Here is a 17440-nt window from a genome sequence, read left to right as displayed (position 1 = left end):
TCTATTTTTAGGACTTTTTTTTTCTTTAAAGTGTACCAAAATAGCAGTGGGCTTAAAAATCACCATCTGCTTCTAGCAATGAAATAATTATCTGAAGAATAGCTAATAGGCATAAAAAGCCCACCCCCAACTCTTACATTCTCCACAGCAAGACTGAAAGTCACAATTATGTATTTGTTGTAAGCACGGTTTATTTCATAAAACCATACTGCAGGGTCCCAACACTCCTGTAAATGTTCAATATACCTATTTACCAGTTATTAATTCACCAGCGTAAACTGTTTACATTTCAGTCACGAATGACTGACTGGGAAGTGCTATTGCTATTGCTGTTACGATTTAGAATGCTGACATTTAGGGCCCAACGCAGACTCTCCCCCTTTCTTACTTTAACTTGGATTTAGTTAAGGTGTGAAAGAATTCTGATTTGTAGGGATTTGTGGTTTTGGTTTTTTTTTTCAAATGTCCATTACAGCTACTCTGCAATTAGGATTTGCAAATGCATGTAAAGAAATCTGAGCTGGTTCACTTCCAGCTAGTTTGGATACTGATAACAATGAATCACTATGTCAGTTCAAGACAGCCTGGGACCTGGGCTCTTGCTCATTGGCTGAAGCCTGTCACCACAGTTTCCCAGTCCTCAGCAGAGTTTATGCCTGTGACAGCTCGAACGACTGACTGCACAACAAGATAAAACCCAGCCCCACAGATATCCCCTATGCTCTACCAGTGCATCAATAGCCTTAAGAAACAAAGTGATGTTATCACTATCAGTCAGTCCTCACCCTGGTATCTTTTGAACCCTTACACAATGTAAACTGCGCTTGAAAGAGGCAGAGGAGAATCCATTAGTTTTCTGTAAATGGTTAGATGGAAGACAAAGGCTCAAGCTAGCATCCCCTTCCCACCTGCATCCTGGAGAAAAACTTGTGTAACTTGGAGGGCTCTTTCTCTTGGAGGGCTCCATCCACAAACAGCACATACCTGTGGTTAGGTTAGATGACACGCACTCCCTCTCCTCAGCAGGAGATGTCCTGGGCAGTAGGAGCAGGGATTGCACGGCAGGACGGGCAGAAGGTGGCAAAGGCCAAAGAAGGGAAGAAAATTGGTTTCACTAGTACGAGCGCTGGTGGGACTGTGTTCACTGGTTCTGTGCTTTCAGTAAAGATGACAAATTTTCAATTGTAGTAATTTCAGTTTAAAACATTTCAAGGTTTTGAACCACAGAACAGCAGTTAGCCTTTTAGTATAATTTGCAAGAAAGGCACTGTGGGGTTTTTCTTCCCCATGATACTCCATGAAAAAACAATGTCTTTTTCAGACATTAAGATCAAGTCTTCTAAAGATAGAAATAAGATAAACCACAGCAAGATGCTCCAAACAACATGTAAGACGACTTATAAACAACCAGTTTTACAAAACAAAGAAGCTTTCGAAGTAGCAGTATTTAACAAGTACCATTTCTAACAAATTTGTCATCATGGTGTTTAATTAAAATCAAAGCTCATGACAGCAGCGGTTCAAAAAAGAAATTGCCCGTAATTCATATTTATACTTGGTGGATTAGAATTTTTGTGAACATTAATTGTCTAGCGTTTAAAAGACCTGCTAGTGACCACTGCAGCAACATTATTTAGGCTTTCACATTTCAACAAAAAGAGATTAGAAAAATCATGGAGAAACATAGGCTTGTTGGTCTGTCCTGTTCTGGCGAGGACAGGACTTCTTCATAGTAATGTGCAAGAATCACCTATCTCTAGTAAACAATTACCAAATAATTTATTAATGAGGGAAATTTGTTCTTATTTTTTTCTGAGTAGGCAATAACTAGCCCAAGAAAGGAAAAAAAAAACCCCAAAGGTAATTAAGGGATGTAGTGGGTTTGACAGCTCTAGTGTTCTCTGGACCTTTTCAAAGGGGACCCTCTTCACTGAAGAACAGTTGCAGAAAAAAAGAACAAACTTTGAATAGCCAAGATTCCTAGTGATCTCACTGGGAATTACACATTTATTTGGAAGGCATTAAAGGAATAAGGTTACAGACTTAAGACCTGATCCAAATTCCATTATGTAAATGGAAAAAGAAAATTTTGTTGTCTTAAAAGGAAATTGAATTTAGCTTTTAGTTCCCAGTTAATGATATATTAGTAAATGTAGAGAACTGCAGGGGAAGTGATGAAAGAGAGATGCCATTTTGGGTTGGGTTTGTTTTTTTTTTTTAATATTAAATACTTATCTAGGCTGCGATTTACTCAGATTTATCGTCGTAAGACTCTCCATCCTACTGATTCCATCCTTCTCAAGTGGCATGCAGATCCAATGGAAAGGCAAGTTGCAACTGACTTAATGTCATCCTTAATGAATGAATGGAAATGGGGCATATCACAGATTCTAAATGTGTAATTAGCGTCTAAGAATGAGCAAAGAGAGCTATGTAACCTGCACATGATCCATGGGTTATATACTCCTGGCAATATATTCCTTTCTTCACAATAACATACGGTTATTGCTGTTACTAAGGATATTGCTTGGTTTGAAACAAACACTTCATAGATTCCTCTTTCTTTTACAGTCTGTACATTTCTGTGGTTTGTTTGATCCTGCTAAAGCTGCTTTTGTTAGTGCATGGAATCACCTAAACAGGCCCCAAATCTGCAAAATGATCTCACAAACAGGTCCTCCCACTGCTGCTAAGTAATACTTAGGTCAACTGGGCTCGTACTGCGCACTCATGTCCTAGCACCTGAACTCAACCCCAGGATAAAGGATTAACCTTTTGTGCTGCAAGGTTCTGAAAACTCTCAGCTTTTGCTGGACCCAGAATGAGTTCAAGGCACTCAGCAACTGAGTTTGCACAGCAGGACCTTTCGAGCAGCATGTCACAGACATGTTTCTTCTCTGAAGTTACAGGTACACATAAGGGTCTACAAATAACGTGAATTTCAACAAAGGAACAGATCCATTTTGATTTGCTAGTTTTATTGAAAATTAATAAATTTAGGCCATGTATAAACTATCCAGTCATATACTGTAAAGGTTTAAACAGTGAAACCACAAGGGAAAATAAACTAACATCTCTTCCCTTTTTATCTTACAAGTGTCTGAAATGAATTCGTTGCTAAAGAAACCTGATATAATTGTGACAGAGTGTTTTGAAACCCTTAGTGGAGTTCATCTGAAACCTCAGCATAACAAGTGGCCTCTTATCTGCGTACTATTCCAGGAAGAAATGCATGGCATTTCGTCATCACAGCTGAAAGACTAGCTGGCTCTGCACGTAGGCTAAGTGAGAATAAGAGCCCTCAGCTATAATGAGGGCACGCTGGTAGCTAATGCTTAGTCAGAGGCCATTTCCTTTAGCCTTTGCTACTACTTGTAGGAGTTGGAATGCAGGAAAAGGCAAAAATTAAAGTGAACATACTGAAGGTCAATGTTTACCTTCTCTAGCTTTTCTCAATGCAGATCATTTCAGAAGAAATGGCACACATGCATTAATGTGGTGACATCCTAAACCATCCCCCCTATTGTAAGGACTTTAAGTAGCTTTATTTAATGTGACTGTTTGTGAGCAGGATTACTTACAGGAGAGAGAATCATAAGAAGCAGATGTCATTTTTTTTAGTCTGACATTTAAAGGAAAATTAGTAAGTGGAAGTTTAATATAGTTATTTCCTTGTGAAAACTGATCTTGAATTTCCAAATAGGCAAAGCAACTTTCTCCTTAACAAAGCTGTTGAAACATAGATAACTGGTAGCAATTGACAGTACTTCAAAACTGGAGATGAATCTTCATATGTGGAGGAATATGGTGAGGAACACTTCTTTTTATAGGCTTTTCCCCTTTTGTACATCCTTAAGATGATAACATCTGTGATGCACTGTCATCATGCTTTTTAACATAAGATTCTGCAAAATTTGAACATGGAATGATAAATCAATAGAATACAAAAATGTTAAATGTGAACGTGTAGCAATGTTCAGACTGTAAGTTTGCAAGCTGCTTCATTCGGGACCACACTGTGCTTTCTTCATCTGCTTGCAGGAAAATCAGCAATTATTGGGAATTTACTCTGCTATAACCATGCTGATTTAAGCACACAACTGTATGCATTGTAATACTGAACACACTGGACTGAGTCATTTTACACACACGCAGTTGCTGGTCTAAATAAGGGCTAGATTTGACTTGTTCTGTTTAACTCACTGGTTGAAGACTGAAAATAGTTGGCACAGATTCTTCTCAGGAAATTCAAACTTACACAAGCGGAGGAAAAACATTGCGAATGAGATGCTGCTGTGTGCAAAAAATCACCTTGGGTAAAACTTTAAACCCTAAAAATAAATCTTGTTTCCAGTTCTCACAAATAGGCTCTTCTATTCAACTCTGAAGGTTTAAAGCAGTTGTTAATCATGTACTGTACACAGTACCAAGCAAGAAAGTGTTCAGTTATTTCTGAAACACGTTATTTTGAGGCTATATTTGAATCTTCCATATTTATGTGATGAGAGTTATGTCACAAAGTTAATCATTCCCAGGATGCTAGCATTCAGGGTAATGAAAAACTTCTTGTGCAAGCAGTCATTAATCAGTGAGTATAACATTGCATAATGCTTTCTGAAGCATGTGTTATGTGATCAGAGTACAAGGCTGCATAATACAGCAAAGTGTTTATGCCATATGCTGACCTTTTCTAAAGCAGAAACGGAGCCATGTGACGTGCTGCTCCTGCCAGCAGTTGCTTATTGCCAATAATTAAGTTTGATGATATGAAGAAACACAAACTTGCATTGCTTTAGAGTTCTAAAAGGAAGAAGCTTTGAAGTTTTTGGCATTGTAAAGCACAAAGATGGCCAACTTGGCTTGGATACACTACCGTTGTCCATTATAGGCACCGCCCATAAAAACTGGAATCAAGTGCCCCGCTCAAGTGGTTACTGGCATTTCTGTAAAGCAAAACATGTGCATTGTTACAGGACTGCTGTATTATCCAGAAGAGCATAAAGGTCACAGGAACAAAGCAGCCAAAAGCATGCTTGGTACCTCAAATCTCAGAACATCACAATAACATTTGATGTTCTTGTGCAATAGTGCTAGTAAGCAGCTATTACTTAATCTCCTACCAGTATTACACAAAAGTATACTTGCGAAATACTTCAGATAAATATGCTGTAATTATATGAAATATAAAAACATGTATAGGACAAAATGTTTTTGTAACTCTAAACACACATACCTGTGGAGATGTGGTTTTAATGAGCTATTTTAACAATGGAAACAATGCTTTAAAAGCTTCTATGAACAACCATAAAACTATGTGCTGGAAGCAGAGTGGACATATGGACATACATTTTATATATTATGCATATACACACACACAGCGTGATCAAAAGTCGTCCTGTACACAGCTACTTTGCTTGTCTGTTGGCAGAATCAGGCTGCAGAGCTGGAATAACCAGCTTAATATGACTGCTTTAGCACAGCCAACCATCCTGCTAGCATAGCTATGCCACTGCTGCTCCTACACCATCTCCTCCCTGACTTGCTAGGGTTTCTTTCTACCTCACTGATGACAGCCTGACTACTTTGGGGAGCTTGTACAGAAAGGAGTAGCCGGGCTCCATAAGTACCACCACCTGTTAACAGCAACTCGGTTCCATCATGGGATCTATGATATGTCACCAGTGGCCAAAGTGATTTCTGATATCCCTCGCTTACTTTAAGGAAGTATTTTCAAGCTTAACTAACAATCCTAAAGAGTAAAGCAGCCTAGCAGTGCAATCACGAATGCACACAACTAAGACTACATCTATGCAGGGAATTAGGTGCCCAAGTCCAAAATTTAAATTCTCAAAATTCCTGCTGAGATTTTGCTTCAGGAAGTCACAGTCCTGATGATATTAGGCAATGGCAATTAGACAATGCTGTATCGAAGGCATTTCAGGATTTATGAATTAAACCTTCTACACCGAAGGAGTCTGACTCAGTAGGCATCTTCACACTTGGCAGACAGGACTCCACACAGTACAAAGATGATGCTGGGGATGAGAGGAAAGTGAGCAGGATTCTCACCCTTGCTACAGCATCGATTAAAAAAGCCATTGTGATACTTGCTGCATGAAGGACTGCAAAACAGGCCTTCCCTCTCTAAACTAATCGGTGAATGGACATTATCTCTACATCTCAATAAATTAACTTGTAAAATAAGTAAAGCAGAAAAGTTTCATCAGAAGTGACTGAGAGCATCCAGTGACGAGGTCACTCCTGTAGGAGGGTTCAGTTCAGGTCAATTAAGTGAAAGGAGAGAGCAGAAAACGTGTTGCTCTGGTGTTTCATGAGTCCTTCAACTACTGAGCAATCAGGTAGATCAAGGGGCTGGAGCATATCCTCTTCACTTTTTCAAAAAAAGGACTGATTTCAGCTAAGATTTGGAAAAAAGGGCAAGAATCCAAAATGAAGAAAGGAATTTTGTTCCACACAAAGCAGAAAAAAAACATGTCCATGTGTTCATTTACAAACTGGTAACTTAGGCAGAACCCTTGTCATTATGCCATTTTTGTGGCTCCTACCTCCTTTTGTATGTTAAACGGATAGTCTAGGAATCCTGTTTGGATGTTATGATCTCTATTAGTCATTAGGGTATAGAACTCAGGTGCTGTAACCAACCAATACAGAAAAATCCACTTTGTGGAGATGCTCATGAAGATATTAGAAATGACTGTGGTGAAGTGGACTGTGACTTAAAACATGTAGCCTGAACACACCTGACACACCATCTCTCCTATCCATCCTTCCTAGACCCACTGCTTCTCAGAAGTGTGCTCCCTGGCTCCCTCCTCCTTTCACCACTACTTGGAAGAGGAGGCTGGCCAAAAGATGACAACTACAGGACAATATGAACCACAGATTGAACCCTGAGTGATCACTAGCTGGGGATACTTACATATATTTACAAAAATAGTTCAGCTACAGACCAGCTTGGAAGACAACAGTGCTGACAGTATAGACCTATTACACAAAAGATATGGAGTCAAACTCTTTCCACACAAGCATACAGATGTATTATTAACATTTATATGTAATGAAAACACAACCTTCACAACTCTACCCTTACAATTAGAATTCTAAAACTTTGCCTTTCTAAGCTGCATGGAGACACATTTTTTAAGAATTTGTACAACTGGCATCAGATTTTTTAACATGCTAGAAAGAATTGAGCCAAATATGATATCACGAAGTCCCTTATGCTTAAGGGAAAATGTTAAATCAATTAGCAGTTGCTAGAATAAAGAAGCAACAATTTGATGTATAAGTTCCTTAAAAAAATAACAAACTTCTCATGTTCTTCTGAAAGTGATTATATTATGCAACAAGAAAACTGCAACATATTCTCATCTCTTTAATGTTACAAAAGCTTTATTAGCATATGCTTCAGAAATTATAATCAAAGTGTAGTAGTCACTAGCCAGAACTTTGAAGAGTTTATAAACATATATGTACAGGCTATGCCTTAGAGGGTTAATGTACTATTTTGAACCCCAGTATTGCAATAGGACTTAGCTTAGACACAGAACGTTCACACCCTCTGTAATAAATTCTTTTAACATACTTCATATTTCTTCCCATGTGAGTAAGTGTCCTTGGAAGAATTATCTACCAGATAAAATTTGAAGATGAAATCTAAGTCTAGACTTATTTAAAGAGGGTGGAGACTGATCTTATAATCTACGACAGTTGTTGATTAATGAGCCGCCCATGATTGCTGTAGGCCTCTCCAAACTGCAGAAGCAAACGATACTATAGGACTGAAAGGAATGTGCTATCTGGATGCCACACCTTTGTTGAAACTTAGAACTCACCTTGACTTCTGCTACTTTTATTCTAGCCTTGAACTACCAGATGTGCACAACCAGGTTGTGGTAACATACGTGTGTCCCCTTGCTACTTGACTTCTGCTCCTGTGGCAGTTTCTTTGTTACAGAACTTCCACACTTTAAGCATGGCCACTTGTGGCAGTCACAGTACATACTGTGTGGGGTTCAAGGTTTTTGCTGGTAGGGCTCTTGCACAAACAAATTCAAAACTTCCTGGAGTAGAATAGTACTATCAAGTCCTGAGGGAGTTTGGCCTCATCTGACAGTCTGAAGAATTTTATTTATATGTACACATATGCATATGCACATACAAATACGTATGCATGGATATGACATGTCAGTATACATACATATATAGTATAATACATAATGAATAATGTGCATAAATACTGTGCATTCTGCATAACTACGGAAACTTCTATTCAACTCTGTGCCCAGGTTGAAACTGAACATGATTTAAATCTATAATAAAAAAGGTATGTTACCTCATCTTTGGTGATAACATGATCATTTCTGATTACATCTTTCAAAAACCTTTTAGGAAAATTTTTAAAACTTTCCTAATTTTGCTTATAAAATATTGATGTTCTTAAAGTGAAAACAACCCATACAAATTCTTAAAAATGTTCCCTGCACCCTGGTGTCCAAGCTCCAGACTAAGAGAAAACAAAAGCCAACAGAAAAAAAAGGCATAAACAGGAAAACTAGTCTTTGTAATCCCTCAAAATACACAAGAGGAATTTCATTACCTTTAGCTGAACACATCTCTCCATTTGGTTTATCTGTTTGCAATTATTCTCCTTTTTCTCAATTTTGGAGACAGCTGTCTTTCTAAAAGTGTGCAGAAAAAGAACATCTTAAACCAACTACATCATCATGAACATTATCACACCTTGAGTACACTGACTGTATCAGCCTCACTAGACAGTGAAGCCCTATGGCTTTTCAGCAGTGTCATTAGGTGCAAGAATGAGGCTGAAATCCCACAAATGAGACGTGAAAGCACACCTTGTTCAATGTACACCACAAAAAATACCAATGGTTTTCAATTATTTTTTTTTTAAATTGTAAATAAATCCTCTCTCTAATCTCAGTAGACACCTTTTCAGGGATTTGCTTGCATGGAAAAGCAATAAAACAAAAACTAAGTTGGTGATAAATTAAGATGTTTCAATTACTCTTTTCACTTTGCATCTACGAATTGGTTTTAGTATGTGAAGTGACACTAGTACCAAACCCCTTACTTTACTCCCTAAGTCTCCCAAAACCAGATTCCAAGTAGGAGAGCGCAGAATATCATGCTGTGTTGGAGAGACCTGGGTTTTTTTGTTCTGTTCAACAAATCTGATTATGGTTAAATGCATCAAAGAGCAATGACTGAGGAAAATATGAAACAGCTGCAAATGATACACCCCGATGTTTACTATTGTGAATGCAGCCCGTTAAAAGCAGCTCTAGAAAAGCATTGATATGAACCTTGGTGTAGGACTACGAGTAACTGCATGCAGACTGACAGAATTTCAACAATTTGGCACAAATGCTCTGCAATCTCATAGAAATGTTCCACAGAACAACATCCTCCAAGTGCTGTTAACTGTATCATTACACAACCTTAGAATAAATAAAACACCATATTTCTTCATAGCAGGGGAGATACTCAAACGCACTGAACTGACTTAAGCCATTAAAAAAATTCTGAAAACTTTATCCAGAAATTTAGCAGAACTAGTAAGAATGTGAGTTACTTCAATAATATTGAGGAGAAAACGCAAATGCTTTCATAAATTAAAGGCTAAAATGGTATGTGTTATATAAAGTCACACATAAATTTCTGCATGAAACTGAGAATCTCTAGGCAATTTCATAGGTTGAACTTGCACTTACACTGTTGAGAGGTAATCAGCTGAAGGAACAGACCTACCTGTATTATAACTTTTCAATATCCAACTTAGTGGAGAAGTGCAGAACAACTCACTAGCCATTTGAGCTCAGCAGGAGCAGGAGAAAAAACTGCTTATGCCTAGGGACCATGAGATAACCTTTCAGGAAACCAGCAAGGACCAGGGCTCACTCACCCATAAGGTACTGTGGAGAAAAGCATGCCTTTACCAGGAACTGAAAGAGCTGAGCCTAAGCACTTGAAGGAGGATTTGCCAGATCGTAACTTTTGCAAGGAAAAGTCAGCCTTTATAAAAGCATTTCTGTTACAAATCACCCTCTTGTGGAAGCAGAATTCTTATATTGCTATTAATCACGAGCACTGCAGCCATTGTAACATGTCACTTAATAACAGGGACAGTAAGTGATTAACACATCTTTTGCTAAAATATTGTTCCGTTAGAACTATTTCAACATCACTAGAAAGTACCTTTAAAATTGTCCTACTGGTACTCACTTTGTAATAATATTCAAACTGTTGACTTCAAAGAAGGGACTCAAATTGCTATGATACGACAGTATCTTCTCCTGAGAAAAGGAATGGAGAGACCACTGTGACAGCAAAATTATTTTCTGAGATAAAACCTACTATTTAAAGGCACAAATCTACAGAGTCTTATGCCACAGTATTTAAAATTATTAGGTTTTTTTTAAATAGACATTCACAGAAGCTACTTAATCAGCGCTTGTTAGAAAAACAGAGGCAGCTCAATAACCAGATTGTAAATCAAAGTTATGAAACAGAAACCCGTCAGCATAGACTTAATATTTTTTCTCCTATTAACATAATTATTTCCTACTCAGTAAAAATGAAAATGACATGTTAGCATTTCAAAAACAAGAGAAAATGACCCTCTAGGCTTTATATAACTATCAAAACAAGCACCGGTACTTTATTTGCAAATTATCGTGCATGAAATGATCGACTCAGCAAGTTTACCAGTCAACAAAGTGTGTGCTCTACCAGTTATAATCAATTTACATGTAATGATATGTCTAAATAGGAATTTAAATAAGTTCTTGTCATTTAATGTTGATCAGCTGCTTTATCATCATAGATATGGACAATGACCATAGTTAATGTTGCAGAAACAGCAAAGCATGCACAAGTTTTGTGAGCCAATGGTAAACAAACATGAAGAAATTTGTTTTCATATAAAAAGACAGCCTCCGACTGCTAAGCCATGTTTATTTTCCAGTCAAGTTAACAAAAATATTTTCTAAGAGGTTATTTCCAGGCATTTGCTCTATATGCCATGTCCACAGCAAATATACAGTATGAATCACAACAGTTTTCTCACCTCGTAACCTACTGGATTTCTCTTTCAATGTATGAAAAGAACCCTGAGGCCGCCACAGAACTAAGAACATTTCAGCATCATCCCTGTTGTATACAAATATACATTATTAGGACCTGCAAAAGGATATTCTGGGGATTAAGAGAATTCTAGTTTCTTTAACAGCGCATTAGTCACATCCCTGCACAACAATCTTTAATACAATCACCAAAAATTTAAAATAACTGAGGCAAGTGAAATAAAGTTCCTTCACAGCAGACAGTGCTGATCAGATGATATGTTGGAAGAATGCAAGACAAAGCCAGGTTTAGCATACAAGAATGCATAATTAAAGGCTGGCCTCAAAAATGTCTTCATTTAATACAATTAAATGAGTATAATGGCAATGACTTCATCAAAAGGACGAAATTAACTTTAGCACATAATGGCATGTTACTTAGAATAGTGTAAGTCAGATAAAGAAAGCGTAATATTTTCCAAACAATAATCCTTTTCATTTCCCTTAGCTTTATTAATAATGTACATATTCGGGTAGAATACGCAAATATAATTTTTACTGACATACAGAACCATTTTAATGCATATTTGGTACAATTTCTTATTTTTGGTGGTCAGTAGTCGCTTTTGTTTTGATAAAATGATACAGCAGATTTATACTTAACATCACATATAGGTTTTGTCTATATAAAGAATTTACAGAGCTTTTTCAATTGTGGAACGGTACGTTTCATACATATGAAATTTTAAAAATGCTGCATGAACCTGTGACCTTGCCAATATACAGATCAACCTTCAGAAATGTAATGAGCATGAGTTGACACACATTTCTATCTGGGCCCAGTACATGTATGGACACATTCAAAATGTTGTAACATCAGTATGATTTGCTTTTACTTTGGTGGTTGTGATATTCCAGGTGCGGATGCAAAGTGCACCTTAATGGTCCTCATAGCAGTACTTTTATCCCCCTGTATTTTAAAGGCATCAGCTTCTTTTATTCTCCCTTGTAGCGAGGAGGTCTCTTCTCCTTAAATGCAAGAAGACCTTCAATTCTATCTTTTGTTGGAATAGTCTGCAATGAGCAGAGTAAAAATTCATTATTGACACCAAAAACAATACCAAGAAAAATATTTCCATACAAATCCTAGTTCTTCAATGTGTCCTGCATGCAACATATAATACAACAGAAAAATGAAACCTAAAATGTCTAGTCGGACACGGGAAAGTACCAGACACTTCAAAGGCACAATATAAGGCTGAGAAACAATTTAGGAGAAGGAGTATCTTTTCTCCAAACAGATGACTGTGAGAAACTCTTTAGGGTTTGTTTTTGAGTTTTTGGTGTTTGGATGCTTGTTGGTTTTTGGGGTTGGGTTTTTTTGGGGGTGGTGTGGTGTAGGTTATTGATCAGATCACCATATGTTTTAAATAAGCATCTAATGCTAATGCTTCTATTTCCAGGATCAAAAACTTGTCTCAAAGTCCAAGAACATACTCAAATACAAGATTCCCATGTTTTGCTGGCAAAGAGGTTTGTCTCGATTTTCTGTTGGTTAGCACATATGCCATTAGTGGCACATGTTAGTGAAATGTCCTTCATGTTATTTCATGTTAAACCAAAAAGAACCAAAAGCAAGGCAGTTCTTGGACTAGATGCACAGCAGAGTATGACCTGCTAGGTATATGGCTGGTAGTGGTTCACTACCTTCACACTAACACTCTTGGCAGGGAGTCATTTTTGTCCTAAACTACACCTCCTTACTTAAATTCCTTACAAAACCAGAGTATGTAGAAGGAAGGTCTAAATACAATGCCAAAATATTTGTAGAAGAAATTGTAGAGCAATTTATAGTTGAATTTCTGCATGTTTCATAACAGGCACCAACAAAGCTTGTTTTCTGGGTTTTTCCATGTAATCATAGTTACATACCTGAGCGTAACAAGCTTCTTCAATTGCTAAACCTGTTACCAAGTCGACCTGAGGAAAAGAATATAATGGGTTTTAAAAGCATATTTTTGTATGTTTATTATATAATATTTCCTGACAGCTAATTTAAATACTGTGTTTCTATATGCCACATACCAAAACACTTTGCAAAGTTCTTCTACACTACTTTAACACAGAAATGCTACCCTGCCATGTGGTGAGAGTGGTTAGTCTTTCTGTAACAGTTTCCTTATTTGGTGATACAATTAGTATGTAATACACTGTCAAAACAATGTATGTTCTTCACTACAAATCATCTGGACTAAAAACCATTAGCTACTTGCACATTTGTAATCAATTCATTTACTACAGTGGAAAAGATTTAATGTACTCATGATTACTTAAAAACTGTTCTGTAACAAGTTATCTTCACAATGTCATATAAGAACATGGTGCCATGCCACAAAATAAACATAAATTTGAGTTTAAAGGGATTTAAAATTAAAAAAAAAAAAAAAAAGAGGTTAATGGCCATCCTGCATCACCACCTAGTTTTAATAAGATTTTTTTCTTTGTGAGCTGGTCTGAACAGCTGAAAAGGCTGATTTTTCCCCTTACTACTTTTCCGCCTGTCTTAAGCATCAGCTGCTGCAGAACTTACCAGCTCTCCACATGGCCACTGAAAGGACTGTGGCTATGCGCCACAAGCAATTTGTCAAGAGGAGATAAGCTATAGGATAGATTACCAAAGGAAGCTGTGAAATCACTGCCATGGAAGGTTTGTAACAACAGCTTGAATGAACATTTGGCTTGACTGGTTTTGATACAGTAGATCTTGTCTTGGGGCCTCAAGATTGAACGAGACAATCATTCAGAGTCCTTCTAACCATATTGTCCCTAATTCTATAAACATCATGATTCTGATATTTCAGTCCACTACACCTGGTAGCTAGATAATTTAGCTTGTAGCATTTTGAACCTTGAGTACCACTGAAATAAATCTTGAATTCCATCATTACTTGCTGTGGAAACCTAACAAACATATTCTTTGCACAACAGCATCTGAGTTTGGTTCTCAGGCCAAAACTTACTGGTGGTACACTTTGCTGAACTCAATTATATCACTGGTTGCTTTGGAGACTTTAAGAAAAAAAGGACCATTCTTAAATTTGTCTTCCTGGATTCAGGTGTTGCAATGCGGTGTGATCCCCTTTCCCTTGTCCCAGTGTCGTGGTTTAACCCCAGCCAGCAACTAAACACCACGCAGCCGCTCACTCACTTCCCCCCCACACCCAGTGGGATGGGGGAGAAAATCGGGAAAAGAAGCAAAACCCGTGGGTTAAGAACAGTTTAATAGAACAGAAAAGAAGCAGCTAATAATGATAATGATAACACTAATAAAATGACAACAGTAGTAATGAAAGGATTGGAATGTACAAATGATGCGCAGTGCAATTGCTCACCACCCGCCGACCGACACCCAGCCAGTCCCCTGAGCGGCGATTCCCCGCCCCCACTTCCCCGTTCCTATACGAGATGGGACATCACATGGTATGGAATACACCGTTGGCCACTTTGGGTCAGGTGCCCTGGCTGTGTCCTGTGCCAACTTCTTGTGCCCCTCCAGCTTTCTCGCTGGCTGGGCATGAGAAGCTGAAAAATCCTTGACATTAGTCTAAACACTACTGAGCAACAACTGAAGACATCAGTGTTATCAACATTCTTCGCACACTGAACTCAAAACATAGCACTGTACCAGCTACTAGGAAGACAGTTAACTCTATCCCAGCTGAAACCAGGACACCCAGGTTGAGCTATAAGGTGTCCTGGTGCAGAGATCATGCATATACTTAACTTTAAATATGCATAGTCCTGCTGAGCTCAGCAACATGATTCACAAGCCTAAAGCAAAACACATGTCCAGACATGTTCAGGGCTGGATTTTAATGAGCTTTAGAGATAGGTCAATAGTGTTCAAGAAGGAGTGGCAATCAGAATCAAATATGAAATCAGACTCCAGATATAATTTTAACACTAACCTCTATTAAACTATTAAAAATAAATAACGTCTTTTGGCCTTTATTAGTTACTAAACACTGAGAGCATTGACAAATTTGACAAAGTATGACTTTGAGGTTTTTTTCCACCCAGCATTTGAAATACAACTTGTTCATAGTAGTTTATGTTTACTTTCTAGTATTAATAATTAGCAGAGTGCATTACTCCTGGACAGACATGAGGTTACTAAGCCTCGTTACAGAAATCAGTATCAACTCTAGTCTCAGGAGTCTGAGACATAAAAAAATTGCATTTCCTCTTTTAAAAAGTTTTGATTAAACAGATTTCGAAAGACTATGCACTGAGAAACTAAAAACAGTTCTAGGAAAAAAATCACCACAGTAGACCTGCTGCCAGCCTGACTTCTGCTTATTCTTAGAGAAAGTACAGATCCTTACCTCCATTCCCTGATTGATAGCCAGTTTTGCAACTCTCATTGCTACTGGTCCCTAAAATGAAAGAAAAAGCTTAATTACATACCATCAAAATCTACAAGATTATGCAATGAAGAGTTTGTACATCAATGCTCTTACATTGCGACCTTCTTGGCTTTGGACTTTTATTAAATTTATAATAAATAGGTCAAATATCCTAAATTACATCACTATAGTAGCCATTTGCTTCCAAACGGGTAAGTTTCAATATTGAGAAAAAATGAAAGTAGACTGTTTTTAAAAGAACCTAATTAAAGCAGTGTGCTTCATTTATGTTTCAAAGGTGCTGAGCACGTCCACTTTTGTCAAGCTTGTTCAATTCCCTTCAAAACAAGGCTCAGAACGGCCACCTTAAAAGACATCATCAGAGGCCTTCGCAAGGTCAATCTTTTGTCCTTATTATCACACAACGGAGACACATGGAAAGATGTGATAATGAAATAAAATGAACTGATGCAGCCTCAAACCTAAAATATGCTACTGCAAAGCCTGTGCTGGTCAAGTGATGACACACTTCTGTGATCGCCTGAGGTCCCCAGTGAGCAGAGGGATTTCCACCCTCCTCCTCCAATGTGCCACAGAACAGTGAGACATCGTTGGGAATCGTCTCAGTCCTGTGCCTATCCATCAGCATCAGCTTCTGAATGTTCAGATGTTGCTTTAGAGAAGTGGCCTGCTGCTTTGGGAAAAGCCAAATGCTTTTAAGCCGGTTCCAATGTGAAGCTGTAACTATAAATCAACCTTCCAGAATCACTGTATGTTAAAATTCTTACTGTATTTTTCATGTTTGTCTTTCTATGAGGGTGTTCAAGACACAAATAACCAATGTTAAATGCCACATTTAATCTGTAATATTTTAAATGAAAAAATGTAGCTGTTACCCTTGTGATCCAATAAAGTGGTTTACTAATTATTTTCTTCTTCTGCCTCCTGTGAATTTGCTACCTGGGACCCTTCACTTGAAAAGCAGGGTTATCAAAAGCTCCAAACTCACATTCCTACTCTGAACAAACAGCTTGCAGCCTATGGCAACAAGGGAACAGGCAGCAATCAGCTAAGACAAAGACTCCTGTAAGTGTCATACTTAAAACTTTTTCTTACTAAAATTTTCAAGTTCTAAAGCACAGGAATTCAGCAAATCCCATTTCAATTCTTTTATGAAAGACAGAGATAGGATGTCACTTAGAATGAATGATAATAAGAGCATGATTCTTTCATCAAGCTTATACACAAAGGACAGAAGGCAAGCTTTCCACTAGTAAATGGGATTTGCTTTAATACTGAAATTATGTTTTCAAAATAGGAGTTAAACTGAGATATGTCCACTTTCATATGGACCTTTTTGCCTCTCTTCTGAAGTGTTCAACAGCAATGGAATAACCTACTGAGACAATTGCTTTACTAACAAAACCCCCATACACTATTTTTTGTTTAAAACTTGAAAGCCAAATAAGCAATACAAACACAGACCATATCATGACGATATGAGGATTGACAGAGGTTTTTTGAAATAATTACCAAATAACACCATTCAATACACAAGAGAGAAAACTTCTGATTGCTATCTACATAACTAGAATGGCTTTTTAATACATAACATCGTAACAGTTTTTCTTAATACAGCTGGTTCTTTTTCAGTTTTAATGTTTGGTAAAAACTAAAAACTAAAATAAAAATAACTTGTTTTACCTGAGGTAAAAATTCTCTAGCCAGAGCTAATGCTCTTCTGTATGCAGCATCCCCTGCTTCATTTTGTTCTACCACATGGCTAATCAATCCTATTGATTTTGCTTCCTCACCATCTACAATACGCGCAGAGAAAATTAGTTCTTTTGCCAAAGACACTCCAATCGTGCGAGGTAATCTCTGTGTCCCCCCTAAAGTTTGGAAAAAGAGAAAATGCAAGTATTAGTT

At 37.6% G+C, this 17440-nt stretch overlaps 1 protein-coding gene and 1 long non-coding RNA gene across 3 annotated transcripts in view; both read right to left on the bottom strand.

The window, feature by feature from the left end:
* The window catches only part of LOC128136406 (uncharacterized), a 54357-nt gene extending 45212 nt beyond the window's left edge, over nucleotides 1–9145 (bottom strand). Inside the window, exons 1-3 of the long non-coding RNA XR_008233359.1 lie at nucleotides 8621–9145; nucleotides 6941–7005; nucleotides 985–4943 (exon numbers count right to left, since the gene is read on the bottom strand). This is a non-coding gene — a long non-coding RNA (uncharacterized LOC128136406). The remainder of the gene's footprint in view (nucleotides 1–984; nucleotides 4944–6940; nucleotides 7006–8620) is intronic.
* A 1667-nt stretch (nucleotides 9146–10812) lies between these two features.
* AUH (AU RNA binding methylglutaconyl-CoA hydratase) overlaps nucleotides 10813–17440 on the bottom strand; it is a 116865-nt gene continuing 110237 nt past the window's right edge. For both annotated transcript variants that reach the window (XM_052775906.1, XM_052775907.1), the window contains exons 7-10: nucleotides 17216–17403; nucleotides 15491–15541; nucleotides 13038–13085; nucleotides 10813–12179 (exon numbers count right to left, since the gene is read on the bottom strand). In XM_052775906.1, the coding sequence (XP_052631866.1) occupies nucleotides 12102–12179; nucleotides 13038–13085; nucleotides 15491–15541; nucleotides 17216–17403 (365 nt within the window). In that variant the 3' untranslated portion in view covers nucleotides 10813–12101. The remainder of the gene's footprint in view (nucleotides 12180–13037; nucleotides 13086–15490; nucleotides 15542–17215; nucleotides 17404–17440) is intronic.

The sequence above is a fragment of the Harpia harpyja genome, chromosome Z, assembly GCF_026419915.1.
Source record: "Harpia harpyja isolate bHarHar1 chromosome Z, bHarHar1 primary haplotype, whole genome shotgun sequence".
NCBI lineage: Eukaryota > Metazoa > Chordata > Aves > Accipitriformes > Accipitridae > Harpia > Harpia harpyja.
Note: the sequence above shows the minus strand (reverse complement) of the source record. Positions and strands in the feature narration are given on the sequence as shown.